Genomic DNA, 24,875 nt, shown 5'->3' on the forward strand with positions numbered 1-24,875 from the left:
ACATTTCTTTTTCAAAAAAATAATATTTACTATCTAAGACTTGAAATGTTTGTACTATCTATTGCTTCCCATGAAAAATACTACTACGAGGATAGTAATAGCTCCATCTTATTATATGTAGAGTTACTGATGTTAATATATAAAACATTACATCATTAAAGAGATAAAAGAGAATAATTTGCGAGCTTCTGACTAGGGGAGATGACTGTGCAATGACTTGTTCTTGTTTTCTCTCTTTCCTTCCTTCTTTTTTTTTTTCTTTTTTTTTTTTTTTGCATCGGCTATCTCTTCGCTGCCCCATTTGGCTCTTCGCATAGTTTCTACCATAGCTATTGAACAAGTGATTGAGAGCTCAGGATTAACTCATTGAGAATTGTACTTTATGAGTTCGTTAACAATCACAGTGCGATGTTTCAGATAATTGAGATGGCTTGAAATAACAACCTTCTTGAAAAGAAGTCTCAATCACTAGAGAGAAGGAAATGAAGAGCCCAATGACGCATGATAATATATTATGAGAATTGCTCAAAATTCAAAATTACACTAAGACATACAATAAGTGATTTGAGGTTATTAATATTTCATCATTATAATAATTAACTTACAAGACACTGAATTTGTTATCCTACTAAATTGTAGAACAATTTTTACTTGCTATAACTCAAGTACCACGAGTCGTACTTTGTGTTTAAGTAAAATATCAATTCTTACAGGGAGTGCTTTTTTTTTTTTTTGATACGCGGCTTGGGTCCTATAATATTTTTCATTTTGGATTGAAAAAAACATCTGCAATTTAATGAGATTCAAAGCAAACAGAATGAAGAGCTACCATGGTTCACACTTTTCCATCAACAGACATCAATTAAAAAAAAAAAAAAAAAACGGGGAACATCAACTAAATTTTTAATTCAAGTATCTTCCAATAGGTAAATTCTTATGAATAACCCTGCTCTCCTGACCTGTCGGATGGAGAAACAGGCAGTGTGGCCTGTTGCTCTTTCTGAGTAGTCAAAGGGCAAGGTTTTCATAAGTATAGCTAATAATCATCGCTAACATTCGCTAATCGGTGCATTCGGAGTACCGCAGCTGCGAGTTGGTGCCATACAATAATCAGTGGCTGGATTCAAGGTATCACAGAGCGACAAGGGTTGTACGTTTCGTTTTCCCTTTCTTCGTGCAAATCTACCGTATATCCACTAAGTGATCTGTAGAGATAAATAAATGAAACTGTAGAGATAAATAAATGAAAGTACTCGGAATGCTTTGAGATGTTTATGGAGCACGATCCAATAGTCAATATCGCAAAAGAACGAACATCAATCTTTCTTTCAATGATTGAAAGAATACAACCCGAACCATGCAACTTTCTATGAGTCTCATATCATAACAGTCGTGAAACCTCCATCAGCCACGACTTGTGACATACTTTTCATTGATCTATTATCCCAATGGCATTAATGGTGTGTTCCCATGATAATCATAGCAGATGTCTTACAGAACCGTCTTAAGCATTCCCCTGGAGAGGTGCAACAATGTCCGCCTCATAACTGTATGCTAAAAAGAATCAAAGATACAATCCCTCCACTTTGTGCCTGGTTTCATTACATTTTCACATCTAAAACATATATAGCAGCCTTAGCAGAATACTCCTCCTCTGAACTCTGTCAAAACTTCGCACAACTTTACAAGATTCTTAAAGCACCTACTCCGCACCAAGCCTAACAAGCCCGGGAGAGAATCGTTCCTCATTATAGACGCACCACGCGCCATCATCCCACAAAATCAACGGACACAGGAGAGTAATTAAATAAACCCATCATGGACGCCAAGATCCATACATTTATACATAAAATAGACACGTACACATATGCCATGACTGAAAACTGACCGACCCATTTCCTAACATTCTTTATACAGATTCCAGGCCGAAACTTGGGCATAAAAAACCAAAGCCATAGTGAAAACCCAGAAAAACGACCCCTCACAACCCCCACCTAGCAATGACTAAAATCCAATGCAAAGATTACAAACAAGCTTAGAGACCCCCCTCCCCTCCCCCCTTAAAATTAAAAAAAAAAACCGTATCTACACAACAGCTTTTGATTACAGACAATAAGGAAACAAAAAGAAAAGATTGGTTGTTGGGGCCGAATAATGTACAATACGAGAAGAAATCACCTTTCCAGATTCCCTTCCAAAGCTCTCTTAACTTATGCTCAACTCTTCTTCTATGCTTGGTTTAGCATCTAAATGTAGTGGCGGATTGCTGATGTTAATATTCCTCGCCCTTTTCCTTCTTATCTCCCAAAGTGCTCCGAATGAAAGGGAGCACTTGGGTTTGGGTTATAAACACGTGCAAGGTTTTTAGGCCACAGCAGTGATGCTGCAGCTCCGGCTATCGCGATTGAGGCAATCAAAACCCTCGATTCTCACGGCCGCCGGCTTGAGGCCGAATTTGGCACGCACACAGCCTTTCCGTGGCGACATCGGCGAGCCGGATTGGACCGGAAGGGCGGCCATCGGGGCCGGCGGCCGGTCCTCGCCGAAACGGGCATCTTGGACCACCGGGTTCGCCGCCCGACTCGGCGGGGAGCCACAGAAGAACGGAGGCGACGAGGCCACCTGTTCCCCACCCTGTAGAAGACCACCAAATGGACGGAGGAGATCAGATCATGGATCCATAAAGTTACGAGATACATACATCGATCTTTCAACAAGCATTAATCCACATATATTTAAGAAATCCAGATGCCAGCACACATGCTTTGGCAAAATTAAACTCGATTCTATATAGCAATAAATCAGCATATATTATATAAATCACAGATCCAGTAATCAAAGCCGTCCGATCATTAATCAAACGGCTAAGATCTGCAATCATGGATCTGACGGTGTGCCCGAGATTTAAATGGACAGATTTCAATATACTTTTTAGACAGATTTTTTGGCATAAAAAACTAAAATTAACCAACTATAAATAGATAAAAAAAATTCTATTTCAAGAAATAATTTTAATATTTATTAACTGATGGATATAAAACTGGGGAAAAGGATAAAAAATCTCACCTTTGTTAGAAACAAATCGAGAAGCTCCGCTCCGGCCTTCGTGTCCGAGAGATCCGCTTGATGACTGTTGAGAAAGAAAGAGAAGAAAGGAGATGCAATCAGAGAGAAGGATACAGAAAAATTAGAAATTTTAGTTCTAAAGAGGAGGGGAAAAGGGGGCGAAGGGAATTACCTGGCGTGCCACCGGCGGGGGCGGACGGAGTCGGCGGAGAAGAGGGGGCCGAGGCGGCGGGGCTTGGGGCAGAAGACAGGGGGCCTTCGGTCGGCGACGGCGAAGGAGAAGGCCCCCCGCATCTCCTCGCAGGCAGCCAAAGCGTTCTGCTGCATCGCGCAGTGGTTCATCCTTGCAGGCCCCGAGATCCGCAGTTAGAACGCCTGCCGAGCAATAAAGCCTATCAATCTTTGCTATTTTCTTCAAACAAAACGCCAGATCAAATGGAAAAAAGAAGGGGGATTTTGATGGATGTGGAGGAGTTGAGCTCGGATCGGAAGAGAGAGTGCAAAATCAGAAGAATCGAAAGATCTTACAAGCGGGGCATCTCAAAAAAACGAAAAGATCAAACTTTTAGCTGGTTTTCGGACAAAAACTGATTTAATTCGAGGGACAGCAAAACCGATTCCAATAAAATAACTCGAAATCTGTAGATCTCTTGGAAAAGGCTCCAGAAGGGCAGTAAAGAAGGAAGAGAACCTCTAAAAAATCCAGTCTTGGCTTCAAAAAACAACATACAGCACAAGACGAGAAATTAAAAGGCTCCGATCTGTAAGAGAAGAAGCTCCATATAAAAAAAAAAAAACACAGAAAAAAAAAGTGGAAGGGAAAACTAAACGGGGAGCGAGGAAAGCATCGGAGACAGGAAAAAAAGGGTCGTACCTTAGCTGCCTCTGTCTCCCAAGAGAAGGAAGACGGCGAAAACCAGAGAGAAGAAAGGGTAGAGACGGCAAGGAGAGGAAGAAAAGGGTTGGGAAGAGATATATAATAGAGGGAGGAAACGTAAAAATAATTAAAATAATTTAAAACATGAGAAAGAAAAGAAAAGCGGATGCCGGGCAAATAATAATTCCAATTTTCTCTTGATAAATATTGTAATATAAAAAAATAAATAATTATTAGTAATTTAGTAGTTTACTATTTTACATCTGTTTATGGATAGAATCTCCCGCGGAAAGAGAACTACAAAATCTAAAAACTATAAAGAAATATTTAGAATAAATAATAATAATTAAAGGCTGGTATATTACGGTGGAGAGAGGAGGCTCTTACTCTTTTGCGGGCCAGCGAAGCTTGGTCTTGTTGCTTATGCGTGCCCACCCGTTCTTATTTTTTCCAGCGCACGGCCATTTCAAAGCCTGCAAAAGAAAATATAGGCCACGTGCCTGGCCGCCCTACGTCAGCTTTTCATTTAGACATGTTGTATCTTGTGTGGACTTGCTATTATTGGACTTGTTTGGTGACCATTGCTCTGACTCAGTGTGTCGAGTGCTAGATTTTTTGCATGGGTACATTATTTAGTTGGATCACCTCCACTTACGTTGGATTTGGTCCACTTGCTTGCACTGGTCCAGCGGCTGAGCAGTAGGCTTTCCAACGAATTATCACTCCTCGCATGAGAATGGAGACAGATGCTGCCACCCACCTACCTCCCTCTTTTTTCAAAAGAAAAAAAACAAAAAAATACTGCTAAATTATATAATTTCTTTTATAAGCATCGTATGCTATGGTCTTGATCAAGTGCTACTGGATTGCACTAACTTTTTTTTTCCAGGAACAAAAAAAAAAAAATGGTGTTATTGGTTAAATTTGGATCCTTTCCCATGCGAGCTAGAAAATAACAATTAAGTTCTTGCATGAGATGTGGAGATAGGTGTTCCCTCACCCCCTCCCCCGAAAAAAAATCATGCAAAAAATATTATGATATGCTGCTAATTAAATTATGTAAAAGGTGTATTTGGTCTAATCATGGTGTGTTATGATTTTTGGCTAACTGAACCATCCAACTTTATCCTGGCACAAAAAGTTTTTGGTGTTATTGTTTCAATTTGGATCGTCTCCATTTTGGACTAGAAAATGCAACGTTTAGCTATAAACCACTATAGGTGAATAAGCATGACTCATCAATCTCACGAGCTATTGGGCGATCCATGGATGACCAATGATGCTGAACAAGATCTCTTGAATTCAAACTAGAATAGGAGATGATCCCAACTCAGACTGAAAAGCACCACCCAAAAGTATTCATTAAATGATGTGACCAAATCATTTGTAGTATAAGTCACCTTCCTAGACAAACATCAAATCCTTGATGGTCTTCTTAGGCCAGATATATGCTTTTATAAGCAATGCTAAATTAACAAGAACTGATGTCGAAAGAGTTTACTTATATACATCAAACCCATTGCACAGCAACCCGCCTAAATAGGTGCTAATTCTGAGAATTTTTTTCAAGGTTGTCTGCAAGAATTCTTATTACTTCAGCATTTTTCCCTGGAAATATGAGAGTTATATATCATCATGGGTTTCTTTGTGGAAATTCATCTTATTTCAACCGTGGGTATCTGGGGGAAAAAAAAATCGAATCTACACGTCAACTTATTCACTAACATTGTCTTAAGTGGATATTTTATATTTATTTTCTTTGAGATAAAAAATTATTAATACCTAAATTTATATTGTCTTTAGAGTGTTGTCGAAGATGTTTGGACTCATAATAGCATCATGTCTGTATCATAAGAAATATATTTTTAAGTGCGTTTATGAAAGGATGGAAAGAATGACACTAAAAGGTTTATTATATTATGCCCTCTCAAATATTTTGAAAATTGCAAGTTAGTTTTCAAATTAGTTGTAGAATACCATGTATAAATGAAATTGGAAATACTACTTCCAGATATAACTAATCATATAAGATTTCATACATGTGTTGGTTAAGTAGACAAAGCCCAAGAGTACAAGAAAAATATTAACAGTTAGGTGTAAAGTATGTAGAATGAATGGCACATTTTACATTTTTCTTATTGTTACATGATATAGCCTGTCGAAAAAATTTTGACAAATTTTCTATAAGAAAAATTCTTAATAACATCCATCATATTGAGCAGTGTATTTGTGTATACGTGCTATCTATCAATTACAACCTTTGTGGATGAGCTCAATTTGGAAGTTCTTGTAGGCGATAACCACTTATAAATCATGCAAATTGCACCTCCATTCCTAATTGCGTGTCATCAACATGTCATTGACATGAAAGCCAAACAAGATTTTAACAAAACCTGGTTCCTAAAAACTATAGATGATTTTCTTCTCTAATATATAAAATGTAAAATTTCACTGATGTTGGTCGATATATATACATCTTAAGGGTAAAACAATGCAAAATTCATGCAAATAATTACCATAATCTGTAAAGATAGCATATAGGCAAAATTTTGGCACAATCATATCATGTTAGAATCTATTTTCTATATATAACGTGAATTCCAGGGACAATAACTCTACATCGAAGTTCATCTCCACCTTTCAAATATTATCAAAAAGTTCTTTTTAAATGCATGCTTGCCTGTTTTCTCTTTAAAGCTCCAATTCTTCACCCATAGCTACGTTCTCACATGCACAATACACGTCAAGCATTAGTAAGTTGTAATCAAGTGATGTCTTTTTAGTCTATGACTCCTACTTTGATCCCAAAAAAACAGTTGTAATTAAGAGATGACTTGACTTGCTTGTATGGGCAGCAGCGAATGTAAGGAAAAATGATTGCTAGCTAAATTTTTATGATGCATCTTTGCACATCCAAGGTCATTATGTATCACACATTTGCAGTAGCAACTCCAGCCTTTAAGTCACAACCCTTAGAACCATAGTCACAACGGAGCTTGTATCATCGTACCCCTTTAAAGCACTGCGATTCACATGCTTCTGCCTACTTGGTGCTTTCCAATGCAAGCATCCCGTGTGTAGCCTTTGCCTGAAGAACTTTAGCCACCTGCATAAAAGAGAAAACGACTCGGTTCCGATACTCCTTTCTTTTTCCATTTTTTTTTTTTTTGGATAAGCATAGCTGGAGAAATGGTTTTATACGTAGTTTATCGGTCCTCAAATGAATTTATGCAGTAGATGAATCCATACAATAAGTGTTTAAGCTCACCTCTATATTTCAGATTAAAATAGACTAAAGTTCCATTTGGTAGAGATGTTGGCAATAAAGCTTTCAGAAGTAAAGCTTCTTGAAGTAGCGCTTTTATAAAATTTTTTTGCTATTTGCATGGTAACTACATTTCTAAAGTATTATGAGAGTTTAATATGTGTTTGGTAAATAAACTGAGAAAATACTTTTGGTTTGACAAAATAACCATAAAAAATATTGTATAGTATTATACAACAGAGCATAATCAAATGTAATATATATTAATATATAAATATTATAATATAATATAATATTACTATAATGTAATATAATATTATATACCATAGCATAATAATATAACATAATTTAATATTATATAACATAATATTTTGATATATTATAATATAATATGATATAATATAATATTTATAGTATAATACAATAATGAAGATATATAAAACAACTTTTTAATTTTTTTTACTAAATATCTTTATTTCATCTAAAAGTGCTTAAAAAGTGCTTTCTCGCCCTCCAAAAGCTCTGCCAAATAGGGCCTAATAATTTGAGGGTGTTGATTAGCAACCTGCTAATGATAGGCCATTAGAATACCAAGTGGGGCAGCTGAGCACATTAAGACCGGATCTAGGGGTATTATGTTAAACCCTTGGAAAAATCCACAACATTTGCTGGTATCCACCATCAGTGGTCCAGCATGACCTTTCTTGTTGAATTAAAAAATAGGCAATTATTATTCATGTGGGAGCATAGAATTATTTAATGCGTGTTTTTAGTATTTGGATTCAGGGAGGAAGAGGAGATGTCTGTTCTTGTCGGGTCCATGAAAGCAACGGATCATGTAAGAACCCACGCGGAATAATATTTTTGAATTTTAAATCATCACATGAAGTCTGGATGCATTACTTATCTAGCTTTGCCCGCCAACTGTTGTCCTTGAGGACTCGTTCTGCTTCGTAGGACACCAAACTTACCGAGAAATCTTGCCCCCACCGAGATATGAATTTCTCTGGCAATATTTTGATAAAAAATATTTTGTTTATATTTTTTTTATGCATTGAAAAATGCTTTCTAAATTTATTATCCATATTTTTTTGCATTACCACTTTCTAAATAAGTTGCTAAAATTTATCTATCTTTTCCGTAATGCTATTTATGCTTCCGGACAATTTGAACACTTATCGTGCAGCGTCTCTTAGTGTTTCAATATATAGAGGGAATTTTAGGAACCAAAAATAAGACCACTTTATCGGTCTAATGGAAAACTATTTTACCCATCTCTCAAATGGGTATGTATTTTTCCTATTTCATGAATAAATATGATTATTGAAAACTTACTTAGCAACGCTATTTTTTTTTTTTGGTAAATCTGATGATTTAAATTAAAGGAGAATAGATACATCTATGGAAGTCTAAAAATAAAATATTAAAAAATTGGATAAGAAGATCCTCCGAGGAATCCTATAGAGTAGATCTGATATGGTTTGCCACGTACATTGCCATCTAATCAGCAGCACAATTAGATTCACTATAAATATGTAAATCTCAATAAACAATAATGATCGCATTAGTCTAGCAATTTGTAGAAGTGGATGAATCTTACTCTCAACAAGAGACGGATCAGAGAGCCATCTGATTGTCATGGAATTATCCTCTAAATAAAATTGTAAAGTCCATAATGTGTTAAACAGTATAATTCAGGCCCTTCCATGTCGTTCACAACTTAGCTATCAGAATCATAGTATCAAATATCCTAACACCGCATGCCGTTATAAAAGTACCATGAACACTGCGGATGGCAAAAGTTACTCTATGCAAATCATCAATCTTGAATACGCTACCATCAAAATTAATGTCGACCAAGTAGGAGAATGAATTTTTTTTTTTTAAGAGGAGCATGAGATTATAATTTACATATAAGTTGGTTCAAAAAAAAAAAAAAACTGACAGACCTTTCTATAATATTTTACCTTAAAGAACCGGCCTTAAATATTCCATAAAGAACCGGCCTTAAATATTCCATTCAAAAGGATGCACGGCAAGGGTGATGGATTTCAAGCTTGGGAATTGTGATTGGATCCGGTTGTTGGGAATTCATAGCTTGTCCCAGCCTGGCTTTGACCAAGTGGCCTCTTGTTGGTTAGAGAGAACTATCAATGTGTCATGCTTGAAAGTGGTTGGAACTAAAGAAAAGAAAGGGGCAGGATTTCCAATTTTATAATTAGCCATATGAACCAAATCTCGTGCTTCAAATAGGACCAATCCAATTTTATAACCAAAGAGATCTTGACCTCAACCTTGTATCAAAGTTTGATCTTGATTTGAACTCAGTTTTTTTTTCTTTTTTCTTTTTTGCAAAATCAACTTTGATTTTTCAACACAATCCTATGTTATTTTTCATATAATTTAGGCTTCATTTTTAACCCATGCTACAATATGAAGCAAAATCATAAATTAAACATCTAGCGTGATTGGTTGTCTGATCCTCTCTCTCCCCTTAAATAATGAGAGAAGTTTTCTTGTTGGTGCTGCAGCATCAATGAGGTCGTAAATACTAATTGTCGGGATTAAAAGAAGCATAACCAGAGTTTTCAAGTGTACCAAGTTAGTGACCACAAAAGAATATAAAATTACATCGTTAGGGCACTATACTGAACTATCGGCATTGAAATTAGGCATATCTGCAACATAATAATTATTTCAAGACCAGCTTTTGCTGAAAAAAGTTGCCTCAACATTCAATCTTTGGATTGCTTATTTAGCATCAAATGGAAAATTTGCAGGTTCTACAGCTACTCTTAAATCAATCGAACCACCATCTTAAATTTCTTGCGGTCGCATTTATTCTTGTTTGCCCTACTAATCACGCGCCTTGCTTAGCAACTAAAGGTTCCAAGTTTGATTCTTCAGTGGTGAACCCTCAATAAATTTACACTTAGATGGTCATATTACTACAGGTAGATCTCCCTCCCTCCCTCATCAAATATATTAAAAAAAGAAAAAAATGTTCTTGTAGTCACAAATTTTTAAAACCATATAGAGTAAAGCAGAATCAAGATAAGAGTTCTCACCGAAATTTAGAATCAACTTTGTACATTCTGCCGAGCTGCGACGATGGAGGAGCTGAGCTGAATCCAAAGGATCGATTAACGGGACAATTTTCCCTTTGAATATTTTTTGGTGAGAGAACCATATTTGGCCTTGAGCTACCAAAAGAGAGGCCATGTGACATGATTGCTAATGCATGTGCCATGTTACCTAAAGTTGATCGATCACTGTTGCATCGACGGGTGCTGATGAGCTGAAGACAGCCTTGGTCCTACTTAGCAAAATGAACAGAATGATCGTGTCAAGTGCAACGAATGCCGAATGTTCTTGCTGCATCCTTTAATACTATGGCTGGCACGAGCTCATCTACATGAGATCAAAGTTTTCCTAGTAATTTTCAGGAGCAATTCTCGGCCTGGTGTTAGCTAGATATCGATGACATCGTGCCACGCAATCTTAGATCTCACCAAAGAGCTAATGAAAGATTGCTGAAGATCTTTGTAAAACGAAGGTAATGGAGACCTATATTTAGATCCAAGCTAGACATCCATGATCAACACACAACATTCATGATCGACCTAACCTTTTTAACTCCACAAAGTTGTGTTCAATCTAGAAGGCAAAATGCCTACTTGATCATATTTTCTTATTAAGTCTAGCTCATGTCTCATCCGTGTGACATGTTAATGAATTAAAGGATGTTCCTAGCGAGCTTAAATTAGGCTTCTCAGAAATATATTCAATGTGAAACAGACATTCTTCTCCAACGATATAAGACTTTGGAAGAGAGACCTAGCAGATGTATGAGCTATCAACACAGGAGTGGGCTTCCGCTGAACAAATGCATCAAAAGCCAAATACGTTGATAAAAAACCCATTAGATGATATGTTGATATGAGTACTGGTCTAATGCAAGGGAGGCCACACTCCAATCTTTGGTTGAGCCAAGCCGAAGATGGCTTTAAGCTCCACTCTCGTTACAACGCATCTAACCCACGCTGGGTCCATACTCGGCCCAATATTTGTGGCTCAAGCTCGGCCTTGTGAGCGGGGAGTGTGCTCTAGAATTCCTTACGTTGGTAACTCTGAGATCAAGTTAGGTCCAGCCCATCAGCATTGTCGCCCAACATGTTCGAACTATGGGCTCGACCCAATGCCCCTCTGTGTGGTGGTATCCAAAGTTGTATACAGCTTCTGAGGAAGTATTTGGAAATTGAAGCACTTCATTTGCAGTATCTCAACTAAAACTGGATTAAGGAAACTACTAACAACGGTGCAAACACAACTTAATGCTTCTTCTCATGGTGGAACACAAAACCAACATTATTAGGTCCATCTTCTCAACCAGAAAAGCTATGATCATGAGTCATGACACGTTTACTGTGATTGGTCTTTCAAGGTTGCGTAACCATGCTCTTTCCAAGTAACTGGTTACTGGTAGGTTCGGCTGTTAAGTTGCATGCAACCTGACTCTTTCCAGGTCGGTGCTTTTATAATGGTTCTTTATCAACCTTTATAAGCATAGATAACTATTGCTTCAAACCTCTGTTACTAAAATGTCCCACGGTTGATGCTTTACTACTTTTCTTGGAGAATGGACACACATGTCAAATATGCTGGAATCTCCGACAGAATCTCTAATCAAAGATATCAATCTTGCACAAATATGAAAAGCAATAGAGGAAATATATGGGAATATCAATCGAGATCCATCAAGAATATAATATGATTATACTGTTTGGCACATATACATATATATGACATACATACATCATATACATATATATTATATATATAATAAATGATAAATGTGTGTATTCCATTTCTTTGTTACCACATTTACCATAATGGGTCATGTACAGATTATAATGTTTTCTTGCTGATATATATATATATATATATATATATATATATATATATATATATATATATATATATATATATATATATATATATATATATATATTCATATGCTTTCTTGCACAAATAGCGCCTTGCCCATGAAGAATTATAAACAGAAATTTCACCATCTCCACTTTCATCTTTGCCATCCCTAAGTCCAGATTATGATAAGTACTCCAGACTGTAATCCCGAAGCTTCCTTTATTTTAATTGTGAAATCTATAAATAATCCTTACTTCAAAAGCCCCAATTGCTGAGGGCAGCCGGACAGGACTATTATAGCTACTCTGCTGCAACTCGGGTAATTAATTTCGTACAACTTGTGTTCCTGCAGCAGTAGTATCGAGCAAATCCAATTACCTAGCAATAGCATCTCCAGTACCAAAATACCAATTTGCAGCAAAATTGCATCTCAGCTCTGATGTTTAAAGTCTCAAAATAATGTTCAGGAGAGTAAGGAATGAAATGGAGAACAGGTTTCCTCATGTTGCAGAAGGAAAAGACGGACAGACCCCATCCATATGTAGGTTTATAATTAGGACACAACAATACATAGCCGGAGCTGTGATGCTCCTCACCAACCAAAAGAACAATGACCTTAGTCCATTCTCATATGTTGGAGAGAGGCGACGAGGAAGAGAAGAGAACAATGGACCGAAGCAATTGAAAGATCCCAAAACCGAGTCGAACTGGACGGACACTGGGGACACTCCAAACTTTCGATCGGTTCGTGGTTTTAGAAGCCTGGGGGCTTGTAGGCGATGAAACTGATGCACTGCACTTGGCGAACGTTGTCGAACCCGATGATCCGAATGAATGCATCCGGGTACTCCTTCTTGCACTCCTCCAGCTCCTTCGCGACCTGGGCGGCATCGTTGCAGCCGAACATGGGCAATTTCCACATGGTCCAGTAGCGACCATCGTAGTACCCAGGGGATCGGTGGTTCTCACGGTACACAAAGCCAATCTGCATGTTTGCATGTTAGATGCTGAATCTAAGTTGGTCCATTCAGGTTGAATTAAGTCGGCGAACTGCGCAAATCTATGCTCGATTTGGTCGAGTCGGGATATGTCATCAAGGGGGACCCTGAGTTGAGTCCAGGAGACCAGCTCTGGTTCTTACTTGGCCTAGAGCAAGGACCTTTGGTTCTCTCTAAGAAGAAGCTACAAACTTACTTTGCAGAACTCCAAGCAAGGAATCCATCTACTGCGGAGAAGGTACTCAATTTGTTTGAGCAAAGCCTCGATGGGGAGCGGCGGAAGGTAAGAGAGGGTCTCGAACTTCTTCACACCCTCTATCGGCCACACCTATATATGAAGTAAAACACATGCAAGCATGGTTATTTGCAGAAGAACGATAGAAGAAACATAGCTAAAGATTCTATCCTCCGCTAATTAGCTTCCTCCTTTCCTGTTCTCTTCATTAATTACCTTCATGCACTGAACTCTGCCTCCGTTGCTCGGAAGCTTGGAGAAATCGTTGCTTGCCCTCCTTGTGGCCGGGAAGGCCGAAGTTGACTTGAGGCCGGTGAAGGGTGCGACCATGCTGGATTGTGCTGGGGTGGCCCGGGAAGCAATGGCTGCAGAAGAGACCGTCATGGAGGAAGCCATTCCTCTCTTTCTCCCTACTTCTCTCCTACCTCAAAAAAATTAAGAAAGGACTTTGCAGCAGGCTTGAGGCCTTATCGCTCCAACACCATTCCTATATATAACCTGAGAACTCCTCTCCGATGCTTTTTTTTCATCCAATGGTGGACTCCGTATGAGGTGGATGGTGTGGCTTGTCTCGGCCATTGGATCTAGAGGGGGTGACATTTCACTTCCACCACCGCACATGAAGGGTGGGAGTGGATGTCATCCTTATCACTTGGTGCTTCTCTGGGTATGCCACGTGTCAAGGGCTGGCGTTCTTATCCCCATGAACGTAAATGAGTGATGGTCCTGAGCTCTGCTGTCTCTTGGCGACTTATTTGACAACTTACTGCCAGAGTACAGTAAGGATGGTCCAAAAGCTACAAACCGATTTGGAAGTAAGATCTTCATGGTCAAATTGGTGCTAATTTTCATTTTCTAGGAGAAAAAAAATGATGTTGCCACTTTCCACCAATACTAGCTCATCTCTATTATCCAATCGGGTACTTAATTGTCAGGCTGAACTGCAATTAGATATTAAATTGTGATCTCTCAACTTCATTGCTACCACATGATGGACAATCAGGAACAATTAATTTATAGCTTGTATTGGATGGTGAATTCCAGCTATTGCTAGATGGGATTGGATGATCATAGCATAACGCACTCTCCTAATTGGTTTTGTTATTTATATCACAAATATTGAATATGATCTCCTAGTGCGAGGGACTTTCTTAATTTAGTTTTTTCTTTCAAAAAAAAAAGAACGCATTAGATTAACGTTACTTGAAGCTTGGCTTCTGAACTGTGACGAACGGTCCACTTAGACATGGTAAATTCCTTCAGCTACTTTGAAGAGAAAACCGGTTTAAGCTGTTGGAAGGAGTTAGTTGTGAGAACCGTATTGCTTGGTTCTTCAGCATCTGCATGTGATTGTCTTACCTGATCCTTTTGGCTATTTAACCTGTGGTGTATAAAATTTCTCGCGATCAGAATCCTTATTTTTTGGCTTCTAATGAAGTGCACGGATCGCACCGTCTTGTCTCAATGCTCAGGGCCATCCCCCAAAGCGTTTTATTCACTCTGGTTTCCCTACATGGTATGAACCTAGGGATTGGAAAGGTTAGATGGAGGATACCTTCCTGTTCTAAGCAAGCTAGGCTTGAGGAAGCCAATGAGAGAGGTGGAGCAGCTCAGCTATTGAAGAATCATTGAAGCCAAATCTTAATTTCAGAATTTGCTATATTACATCTTGGCTTCCCCCACTCCTTTTAGACTAGGTTTGGAGATGCTTGAATGGTTGTTAACTACTGGCTCTGTTTAAAGGTCCGCAGCAGATCACTCTTGTTCATGTTATCCTCTAGCTAGAAAATGTGCATAAAATTAGAAGAATTTGATAAATAATGGACTGTCGGGCATAGAGCGCTATGTTGCGACAGACGGAAAGAATAACAAAACAAAATAGAAAAAAGAACAAGAGCATGGAATATTTATATGATTATGTCTATTAACCTAGATTCACATGCAGAGACGATGCAGAAGTTTCTTTATAGAAACTAGAGATTATAGAGTAGAAGATTTTTTCGCAAACCCTGGTCTCTAATACATTTGATCTCTAGAATACTCCATCACTTTCTTATTTTAAGATTACAAGAGATATATGGTAGAATAAGTCAATTTAGACTCAAACTGATGTCTTACAATAATCAGATTAGTCTGGCCTACGGGGCTTCCGAGCTAATTAATCGTGCGACCCAAATAAGATATGTATAGCTGCAAGAGAAAATCTTTTTCTCTTTGCTTTGCTCACTTTTCTCTCTCCACTTTGAAGAAAAGGACATCTTTTTGCTTTTCTAGAATTTGGAAACTCAAAGACCTTAACAACATATGATGACCTCAAATATTTTTGAAGTAAAGAAGAGGCAAAAAGGAGCCACATGACGACATCAAATATGAAATGAAAATAAGTAGGTCCACAAAAAGTGCCAATCTATAAGTATAAATTAATAATAGCAAACTAAAAACAACACCTTTAAGAGCTGCGAAATGGACCACTCCAAAACAAATATCTCCTTCATAGAAGACAACAATCGACAGAGAAGGAGGTGTCAACGAGGTTGAGGCAATTGAAGTAGCAAGTACACTAGCAACAATAGTTTCTCTCCCTCCCGATGAACCTTCTTGTAACTCAAATAAACGAAATATCATGTGGCCCAACATGATTCATGTTCTATGTATAGAGAGCAACATTATGGGTGTCCTCCAATTTGGATAGGTCATAATCGAAGGATTGACAGATCTGACAATTTTATTTGAAAGCACAAGAAATAGCTGTAGACAATGAAAAATACCTGGCCATTAACTAATAGCCCAACTAGTTGGCACCCGCCTCTCCTGGTGAGAGAGCTCAATGATAACTGTACTTTTAAAAATGATAATGAAGAGTATTATGTCGAGGAAACTTCTCTGGAGCCGTGGTAGCTTTTTTTTTTTTTTTTTTCTTTTGGGGGGAGGGATCTAAACATCCAATTCTTTATTCGATTGATTTCTTTTTATATTTAGTTTTATATAAAATGGCTCGCTAGTTGCCTACTTTTCTCATTCAAAAGGCTCTTTGGGTATCTGCTTTTCTCGTTGCAAGTGCAAGCCTAGGTTTCTTAGATCTGAAAATTACAATTGTGGTTCCTATCTAATATAAAGGAGTAACTACAGTAAAGCTACCTTCACTAATATTATTAGATCATATTATACTATAACAAAATATATATTATATTGTATTGTACTGTACTGTACTGTACTGTACAATACTGTATTATATTATGAGAGACCAAGGTCTGAAATTATTAAAGGCGATGGTAATAATGATCGCCAATTCTGTACTTTGTGTCTAATGGATGTTTTTCCGTGTCTATTCGGTTTAGCCTTTTTTATTCCTTAAGAAAGTTGCATTGAAGATGATCCAGTGGATATCAGGTTCTTAGAAAAATTTCAGCTTTTTAGCAGTTTAAAATAGAAGGCAGGCCATTCTATGTGATGATCAGCAAGGCTACTTTTTGGTCGAATTATCGAACTAATTGGGCGAAAGGGAAATAACGGGGTCTGGAGATGGAGCTGAGAACTTTGGGCCGTAGTAAGGCTACGACCGTTTCTCATTTGCGAGAGATCTGAGAAGAGCCAGCTTCACCAGGAGATTCCGGTCCTCTGTTCCACCTTAATGTTCTTCTGCTCTAACTCGAGAAGAGGAGTGGCATAGAGAGAGCGGTGAGACGCCATCGTTTTCAGGAAAGAGGGAAGGAGCCGTTCCAGAAGGCATGGATTTTATGGGCTCGAATGTTGAGATCTAAATGCAAGGTAGTAGGGCTAAATGGGCTGCTCGCTTGTGCGGATTTGCAAAATTAAGATAAAAAACTCTTGTATAAATGGGGCAATGCACCTGAAAATTGGCCAGCAAAATAAGCATTGCCTTGGGAGCTAAAGAAGGCTGCGTCCGGAATCACAATATATTGGTCAATTTCCCATCTGGCCTTATTTACTTAGTGAGGTTCGATTAGTATCCACCCTAGACTTGCAACCCAATCTCACTATTTGCTACTTAAAATTAACAAAATAAAGATGCGAAGAGTGGAGGTGTAACAACCCATAATCTCACCCAAAATGGCTAGTCGAAAGTTATTATTTGGGTTTCTTGATCCTTTATAAGTACCCAAGATCTACCCAGCGAATAACCGATGTGGGACTAAACACATGCCCGCACGAGTCCTCACATACTCCCCCCGTTCAAGCTCTGATGTCCTCATCAGGCTAAGGGTTCAAATCTATTCAAATCTAATCACAATACCATGATTGGCCCGTGGTCAGCCCCAATAGATCTGTGCTGCAGTGTTCCCTAGTCCACATAGGTTATGGGTTGGGTCCGCTCTGATACCATTTGTAACAACCTAGGACCTCACCCAAAATAGCTAGCCAGAAGTTATTATTTGGGTTTCTTGATCCTGTATAAGTACCCAAGATCTACCCAGTGAATAACCGATGTGGGACTAAACACACGCTCGCACGAGTCCTCACAGGAGGCATGGATAAAGGATCGGTTCTCCTTTTCACTGTGTGAGGATCCATATGGGCGTGTGTTTAGTCCCATATCAATTATTCGTTGAGTAAATTTTGGGTACTTATACAGGATCAAGGAATCCAAAAAAATATCTTTCGGCTAGCCATTTTGGATAAAGTTATAGGTTGTTAAAAATAATATCAGAGCGGACCTGCCTCATAACCTCTGTAGACTAGGAAATACTGCAATACGGATTCATTAGGGCTATCCGCAAGTCGATTGTGCTGCTTGTGATTAGATTTGAACCAGAGCTTAAACGGCGGAAGTATGTGAGGATCCGTGCGGGCGTGTGTTTAGTTCCGTATCGGTTGTTTGTTGGATAGATTTTGGGTACTTATATATAATTAAGTAAACCAAAAAAAAAAAAATTCTATTAGCCATTTTGGATGAGATCCCGAATTGTTACATATTGCATGAATTATTAGATCCCCCTATGCCCCACAAGCTGCAGACACACAAAAATAAAGGAGAGAGTAACAAGTTTTATTGGGTCAGAGACGTAGTTTTTTTATCAATTTTGCACGAGACTGGCTCGGGCTATGTTTATCATTGCAGTCTTGAAACGTTAGTTGATCTCATACAGCATTTTTTTGGTTTGTATCATGTGTGAAAGACCATAAATAGCATACCACCTTCCAAGAATTGGTCATAAATATTCGCCAAAGACAATACAAAGAGAAGACAATGATTCTTGCATCGATCATATCCTTGAAATCATTTCCCATTGTTCTCAATGCAAACTGTCCCAAATGTTTGGACTGCACTAACGAACGTTCAACCTGTGAAGATATAAAGTCATCAACTTAAACTAGGCCAGGTTGTGTCTCTGTCACGGCTATCATCACCGTTATTGTTTAATGTTAGAATAGCCTGTGATGGGTTAGGTTGCATCGTTCCATCATTTGGTTGACAACTTCAGGTTGAATCTTGCTGTCCAGACCTTCTACATAAGGCCAATTTGATCGAATCTTTTCCCTGTCCACACGACATTCCCCACCTTCGCATAAAGTTTTGTTTAAAAGCTCGCCTCCCCCACATCTGTTCCGTTTTCTCAGCATGCTGTCCATCATCTCATACTGTTGAAACCATGCTGCCTCTCATGCTGCCTCCACCTAACCCACTTCCTCCCCCCATGTATAAAAGCTTTATATAGCGAAGATAGAGCAGCATGTTTAGCTTGTGCTTCTCTCTTCTTCATCTACTAAGAATTATAAGTCCATAGAGAGAGGAAGGAATGGCAATGGATCTCCGCAGCGAGTCCACGGACTATCGGATGGAGCTCCTTTCCCCCATGAGGGTGGAAGCAGCCATCATGATGCAGTCCACTCAACCATCATGGAGGATCAGCGTAAGTGATTTCGAGGTGCCACAAGTTCCCAAAGATCCCACCTTCGGTTCCTTCGTCTTCCCTATGACTCTCGGTAGGTATTCTTAATTATATCTTCTAGCTTCTTCGTCCAACTCTATTTTTATTTTTCACCATTTTTCAATGGAAAGAGAATCGACTGCATGTTTCGGCTTTTCTTAGGCCCATTTGGCATCGGGTTTTTTTTTCCCCTTTTTTTCCTGTTAAAAAAATAAAAAATTAAAATTAAAATTTTTATTTTATAAAATATATATATATATATATATATATATATATATATATATATATATATATAAAGCTTACGCTCCAATATACTGCAATTGCTGTCCCATCGTTACTGTTTCCACCAAATTATTAGTATTATTATTGTTGACCTCATCTAAAAAGCTAGTCGGAAGATCTATTTTGGATTTTTTAGTCTTGTATAAATATCCAAAATTTTTTCGGCGAATAACTGATATGAGACTAAATATACACCCGCACGGGTCCTCACATACTTCCCATGTTCAAGCACTGACGTCCTCATCAGGTTAAGAATTCAAATCCATTCAAATATAACCATAAGCACCATGATCAATCGGTGGTCCGATTCCATAAACTCATACTGCAGTATTCCCTAGTTTACTGCCATGCCCCGCCATTAATATCATCTTTCTTGTTATGGTCGCACTAATGTATCATTGCTCCACCGTTATTATTAATTAATTATGCCAAATATGTTATAATTTTTTAATTTTGAAAATAAAAGAGGCGAAGGTGATGCAAATCGCATCTCAGTTTTTCAGCAAAGAGAAAAGAATACGAATAAAGAGAACAATAACTAAAGCGATATAACGATGCGATCCATACATTACACATGAAAGCAAATATAACTAACTGGGTTTCTATAGGCTGCAAATTAATGTAATTAAGTCAGTGGGTCAAGGTGTCTATAGATAATCGGACCAGGACCGACCCATCCATATAAGTAGATACGGTAGCAGTATGAAGTGGGCCGTGACAGTTACTTGTTCCTGCCCTTTGGGCCCAATGGAAATAGAAATCTCCGTGTTATTCTTAAGGTATATATTATCCAATTTGTCAGTTTTGAATGATTTTTCAATCATCACTACGTTTTGTGAAAAACTTATTCGGGAAAGTGGGGCGGCAAGGCCTAATGAAATATGAATAATTCTAATTAAAACTGAATTGAATATTAGGTTAACATAGTGAGTGGGAAGTCCAGGTTAAATCAGCTGAACCACAGATTAACCAAGCAACTTTTCCAACCTTCATTACTTCTCACATCCAATTGTTTATCACACATTAGCTCCAATTTTCTTTAGTTGCCTTCCTCATTTAGTTACTAAACATTGGACATTCCTATTTAGGCATAAGCATCTCCAGTACAACATACGCCGTCTCGATACTAGGCTCCGCACTGGTACTACTCTGTTACCGTGTCAGTACATTCAATACGGAGGCCAATTTGATATATCAAGTATTGGTACGCCTCCTATGCTATATTTCAGTATCGAACCAGCAAAGAACGGTACATTTTGTATCGTCTGATTCAATATTGTGTGGCTTATCATGCTCCAGTAGGTAATGCTACAGCAAATCAATATGGTCATTTATCTAGAAAAATAATAGTGATGGTTTTTCGTAGTTACTTGATTTACACTTTATATAGCATTTGTTTTCCAACACTAGATTCTGAAATCCTGTGAACAAATATAACAGTATTTTTGCCATTTTCTCCAATTAATTGGTCTATGAGGTTCCAAAAGATCAAGACTCAAATTTCATTGTATGTCTATTTTTAACTTTCCTGATTTTTTTTATTTTTAATTTTTAGGAAGAGGGAGACCACAAGGTCCCACAAACATTCATGCTTCCTGAGTTTGTATTAAATTGAAATTTTAAATACTTAAACAGCCACTTGTCATAATTCAAATTCTAATGCTCTGACTGCTTTCAGAAAAGGCATGCTCTGACTGAACATTTGATGAGCATTGACTATTACATTATGGAGTACTAATGTATTCAATTTGTTGATACATATAAAACCATGATCATCGATTAGGGACTAGCATGTTTTGTTAATTGCTATGATGAACCTGCTCTGTTTTCTTTAAATAGGTAAGAAAAATAAAATAGCGAAGTACTATAAGAAGCAACAGAAGCTTCTGGAGGGATTGGGTGAAATGGAAAGCTTCACCGAATTAGGTTCTTTAGAGGGAGCTCCTACAGAGGTACATATTATTAACCTTTTGTATAAAGATTTATGTTTTGTGTGTACACCTTAAGTCTAATGTTCTTCAAAAAATCATCTCAAGATCATCAAAGAAGCTTATGCTTTGTTGCTAACTTTGAGTGATAACAGAGCATGTAATGATAGTGATACATGTATGATTAAAAAAGCTCGAGGGGGGATGTATAAATAATTGCTTTTGTACAATGTTAAATACAGACATGATACTCACTTTTCATGTTTATAAATGAATCCTCTATGTATGTGACATATTAATTGATCTTTCTTCGAATTTTCAGGATGAGCTAAAACAGCTAGCGATCAGTGAAAGGACGGCAATTAACATTTCAAACATAGCTAATCTTGTCCTTTTTGTGGCGAAAGTGTATGCATCGATCGAAAGCAAATCCATGGCAGTGATTGCTTCCACCTTAGATTCTCTTTTGGATCTTCTATCCGGACTTATTCTTTGGTTTACGTCGTATGCCATGAAGAAGCCTAGCCGATACAGTTATCCAATTGGAAAAAAACGAATGCAACCAGTGGTAAGTTTCCAGTTTTTGATAGGTCATCTATCCTAATTTTATCAAATTATAAAGAACAAAACGTTCTAATTATTCCGCAGGGGGACTGTTGGATTTTGCATTTTTAGAAAAACTTTTATTACTGCTAGATGGCTACATATTTAAGGGCTTCTATAGATGATGAGTACCACTTCTATGTGGCATCTCCTCATATGAAGAAGGAATTTTGACAGAGATGCTCTGACTACTTCAATATTTTTGAAATACAGAAAATCACCCTCAAAACAGTGATTTCAATGACTTACATCTTGCTTGCATTCTCTGTCTAGCCTAGGTAACATTAGATGAATAGGACGAAGACTCAATCAGGGTATAGAACAGTGACATGGGGCTAATAAAACCTTTGTTTTTTTGTGAAAGTTAAGCCCATCCATTTGCTATTTCTTTGCAGGGTATTATAGTTTTTGCTTCTGTGATGGCTACTCTTGGTCTGCAAGTACTATTAGAGTCTGGCAGACAGCTCCTTATGCAGGTATATATTTCTTAACTGATCCATGTCATGATATATTTAACATGCCCTTTCCATCTTTATTCTGTTTTTATTAACCTTTAAGTTGTACATTAAGGTTTTCTCAAGAAAAGATGACAATCATTTGATTCATATACAGGACCAAATAGGACATGGATTGTTTTCCTGTAAACAACAATATATCAAAATAAAATAACCTGTGCTTATCTTTAATATAGTCATCATTTTTACACTACATGAGTATATGAAACTATGATATATCCAATTTACTTAATCTTTCTTTTATGATCAATCATCATTTATTCATTTTGCAGGCCCACACTGCTATCGATCAGAATGAAGAGAAATGGATGATTGGCATCATGACTTCGGCGACCATTGCGAAATTTGTGCTCGTGCTTTATTGCCGTAAGTTCCAGAATGAAATTGTTAGAGCTTATGCACAAGATCACTCATTTGATGTCATGACTAACTCCATTGGCCTAGCAGCAGCCTTGCTTGCCATCAGATTCTATTGGTGGATGGATCCTGCTGGAGCAATACTGGTAAGCTAAATGACAAAGCACATCCATTCATATATCATAACAGAACTAGTCCGTCGACAAATACAAATACATGCAAGATTGCGCAGACATGCATACCCGAATTAACAAGCAAAAAGTACACTAGCACTCTAATCTTCGAAAATCCATAAGCTAAAGTACTATTTCCAAAGAAATTTTTTATATAACTGCTCAAGGCTCGACCTCTTCTATAGAAGTGAATTTGTAGAATTGAATCAATTATTATAGTGTCTCTAAATCCTATCCCACAATTTTTCTAGCAATGAAGCCAGTAATGATCCATCCGCATGGAGTATTGAATTTTGTTGCAGATAGCTTTGTACACGATGTGTACATGGGCAAAGACTGTTATGGAGAACGTATGGTCATTAATTGGGAAAACGGCGCCACCCGAGTTCTTAACGAAGCTGACGTACCTCATCTGGAATCACCATGCAGAAATCAAGCATATTGCTACGGTTAGAGCATATACCTTCGGTTCTGAATACTTCGTCGAGGTGGACATTGTCTTGCCTGGGAATATGCTTTTGAGCCAAGCACACGACATTGGTGAAACGCTCCAAGAAAAACTTGAACAGCTGCCGGAAGTTGAGCGTGCTTTTGTACATGTAGATTTTGAACATACTCATAGGCCTGAACACAAGACTAAGGTGTGATATCACTAAATTTGGAGGGGGATACCGCCAATGTTTTGCTAGTTGCAGAATGCAAGAGCTTGCACTACGCACTGATGGAATATATACGTGTCCTGTTTGAATGAATACTTCTTCTTTATATCCAGCAATTTGCAGAAACTTTTTTCGGGTTTTTTTTAAATTTAAATAGAATATTTATTTTTGCAGGTGTGATGCTTGGTTGAAGATATTGTGCATCTCATATTACTCGTCTAAGTGTTTAGATGTCTGGTCTTGGTTCTCATGGCGATCGGCGAACTTCTTGAGAAATCGTAGATGAAGTTGAAATATGCATGTCTCTCGAGCTTCTTGAGAAATCGTAGATGAAGTTGATATGTCCGTCGTTAAAGTTTGATTACTGGAACTATAAATTGTGGTCTGTGTACTACCTTTTTTTTTCTCCATGTTGCTTTCACAGCATTAGCTCTCTTCCTGAAATGACTCTCAAGTAGGTTCGACGCTGTATTTTGCCGGTGAGATCCAGAGATGATCTGATCTGATGAAGTTGCATGGAATTGTTGGACCTTAGGTCGCCAATTCAGCCGTCTTCCAAAAGAGTCACCAGGCTCTCCGAGGACAATCCTAAAGGACACTTTGGCCCCACCTAATTTTGTATTTTTCGGGGGATCGCGTGGGTTAGATACTTAGATAATAATAATGTGGACAAATATATTAGTTGATCTCAGTTGAAAGAGTAACAAAAATTCATGGAGTATCAAGATACAAATAGCAGTAAATGATAAATATGATGAGGATACTATTTGTTGCTGCTAGAATTCAGGTTGAGGTTGGTTTTCGCCTGAGATATGCTAAGATCAGCGGATCCAAGGTAAAAGAAAAAAAGTTAGTCGAGAGAATGAAGAAGATTTTGCATCATGAAGCTTGAAGGCGAGCACGACCGGCAAAGAAGTCTACTTGCCTGAAGGTTTTCGGCGAGGAATCCTCTAATGCTTAGGTCAGTGGAGATCTAGAATCAAGAGAATGAGTATGAAGGAGTGCTCTAGAAAAGTGAGAGCTTAAGAATGCTTACCTAAGGATCCTCCAATTATTTTTTTATATAGGATAAGAGTAGTACCTGCCACTTGATTTAT

At 37.9% G+C, this 24,875-nt stretch overlaps 3 protein-coding genes across 5 annotated transcripts; 1 reads left to right on the forward strand and 2 right to left on the reverse strand.

Moving 5' to 3' along the window:
- Positions 1 to 1,803: 1,803 nt before the first annotated feature.
- LOC103719572 (uncharacterized) lies at positions 1,804 to 4,402 on the reverse strand. 2 transcript variants are annotated; one of them, XM_008808890.4, is made up of 4 exons: positions 4,331 to 4,402; positions 3,239 to 3,441; positions 3,067 to 3,130; positions 1,804 to 2,634 (listed from the first exon to the last, which is right to left on the reverse strand). In XM_008808890.4, the coding sequence occupies exons 2-4, from the start codon at positions 3,406 to 3,408 to the stop codon at positions 2,365 to 2,367; spliced, it is 504 nt and encodes a 167-aa protein (XP_008807112.3). In that variant the 5' UTR covers positions 3,409 to 3,441; positions 4,331 to 4,402; the 3' UTR covers positions 1,804 to 2,364. The 2 variants fall into 2 exon arrangements, with proteins under 2 accessions (XP_008807112.3, XP_008807111.3); XM_008808889.4 differs by having other exon boundaries at positions 3,941 to 4,336.
- An 8,214-nt stretch (positions 4,403 to 12,616) lies between these two features.
- On the reverse strand, positions 12,617 to 13,861 carry LOC103719573 (ribulose bisphosphate carboxylase small subunit, chloroplastic-like). The gene is made up of 3 exons (XM_008808891.6): positions 13,587 to 13,861; positions 13,332 to 13,463; positions 12,617 to 13,122 (listed from the first exon to the last, which is right to left on the reverse strand). The coding sequence occupies exons 1-3, from the start codon at positions 13,764 to 13,766 to the stop codon at positions 12,892 to 12,894; spliced, it is 543 nt and encodes a 180-aa protein (XP_008807113.1). The 5' UTR covers positions 13,767 to 13,861; the 3' UTR covers positions 12,617 to 12,891.
- Positions 13,862 to 18,798: 4,937 nt separating this feature from the next.
- On the forward strand, positions 18,799 to 24,138 carry LOC103719574 (metal tolerance protein 7-like). 2 transcript variants are annotated; one of them, XM_088709124.1, is made up of 7 exons: positions 18,799 to 19,316; positions 21,383 to 21,495; positions 21,794 to 22,039; positions 22,470 to 22,550; positions 22,862 to 22,955; positions 23,037 to 23,092; positions 23,422 to 24,138. In XM_088709124.1, exons 1-7 carry the CDS (start codon positions 19,130 to 19,132, stop codon positions 23,764 to 23,766), a joined length of 1,122 nt encoding a protein of 373 aa, XP_088565250.1. In that variant the 5' UTR covers positions 18,799 to 19,129; the 3' UTR covers positions 23,767 to 24,138. The 2 variants fall into 2 exon arrangements, with proteins under 2 accessions (XP_088565250.1, XP_008807114.1); XM_008808892.3 differs by having other exon boundaries at positions 22,862 to 23,092.
- The last annotated feature ends 737 nt before the right edge of the window (positions 24,139 to 24,875 follow it).

This window comes from Phoenix dactylifera, chromosome 12, assembly GCF_051530095.1.
Source record: "Phoenix dactylifera cultivar Ajwa chromosome 12, Ajwa_hap1_PhDact_Kaust_v1.1, whole genome shotgun sequence".
Taxonomy (NCBI): domain Eukaryota; kingdom Viridiplantae; phylum Streptophyta; class Magnoliopsida; order Arecales; family Arecaceae; genus Phoenix; species Phoenix dactylifera.

Excerpts from the sequence above, each read along its gene's own strand:
- LOC103719572 (XM_008808890.4), bottom strand. The coding sequence starts at position 3,408 with ATGAACCACTGCGCGATGCAGCAGAACGCTTTGGCTGCCTGCGAGGAG. Across the intron at positions 3,131-3,238 it reads CCCCGCCGGTGGCACGCCAG|TCATCAAGCGGATCTCTCGG; the intron begins GTAATTCCCTTC and ends CTTTCTCAACAG. Across the intron at positions 2,635-3,066 it reads TCGATTTGTTTCTAACAAAG|GGTGGGGAACAGGTGGCCTC; the intron begins GTGAGATTTTTT and ends GGTCTTCTACAG.
- LOC103719573 (XM_008808891.6), bottom strand. The coding sequence starts at position 13,766 with ATGGCTTCCTCCATGACGGTCTCTTCTGCAGCCATTGCTTCCCGGGCC. Across the intron at positions 13,464-13,586 it reads GCAGAGTTCAGTGCATGAAG|GTGTGGCCGATAGAGGGTGT; the intron begins GTAATTAATGAA and ends CTTCATATATAG. Across the intron at positions 13,123-13,331 it reads CTTGCTTGGAGTTCTGCAAA|ATTGGCTTTGTGTACCGTGA; the intron begins GTAAGTTTGTAG and ends GCAAACATGCAG.
- LOC103719574 (XM_008808892.3), top strand. The coding sequence starts at position 19,130 with ATGGCAATGGATCTCCGCAGCGAGTCCACGGACTATCGGATGGAGCTC. Across the intron at positions 21,496-21,793 it reads TAGAGGGAGCTCCTACAGAG|GATGAGCTAAAACAGCTAGC; the intron begins GTACATATTATT and ends TCGAATTTTCAG. Across the intron at positions 23,093-23,421 it reads ATCCTGCTGGAGCAATACTG|ATAGCTTTGTACACGATGTG; the intron begins GTAAGCTAAATG and ends ATTTTGTTGCAG.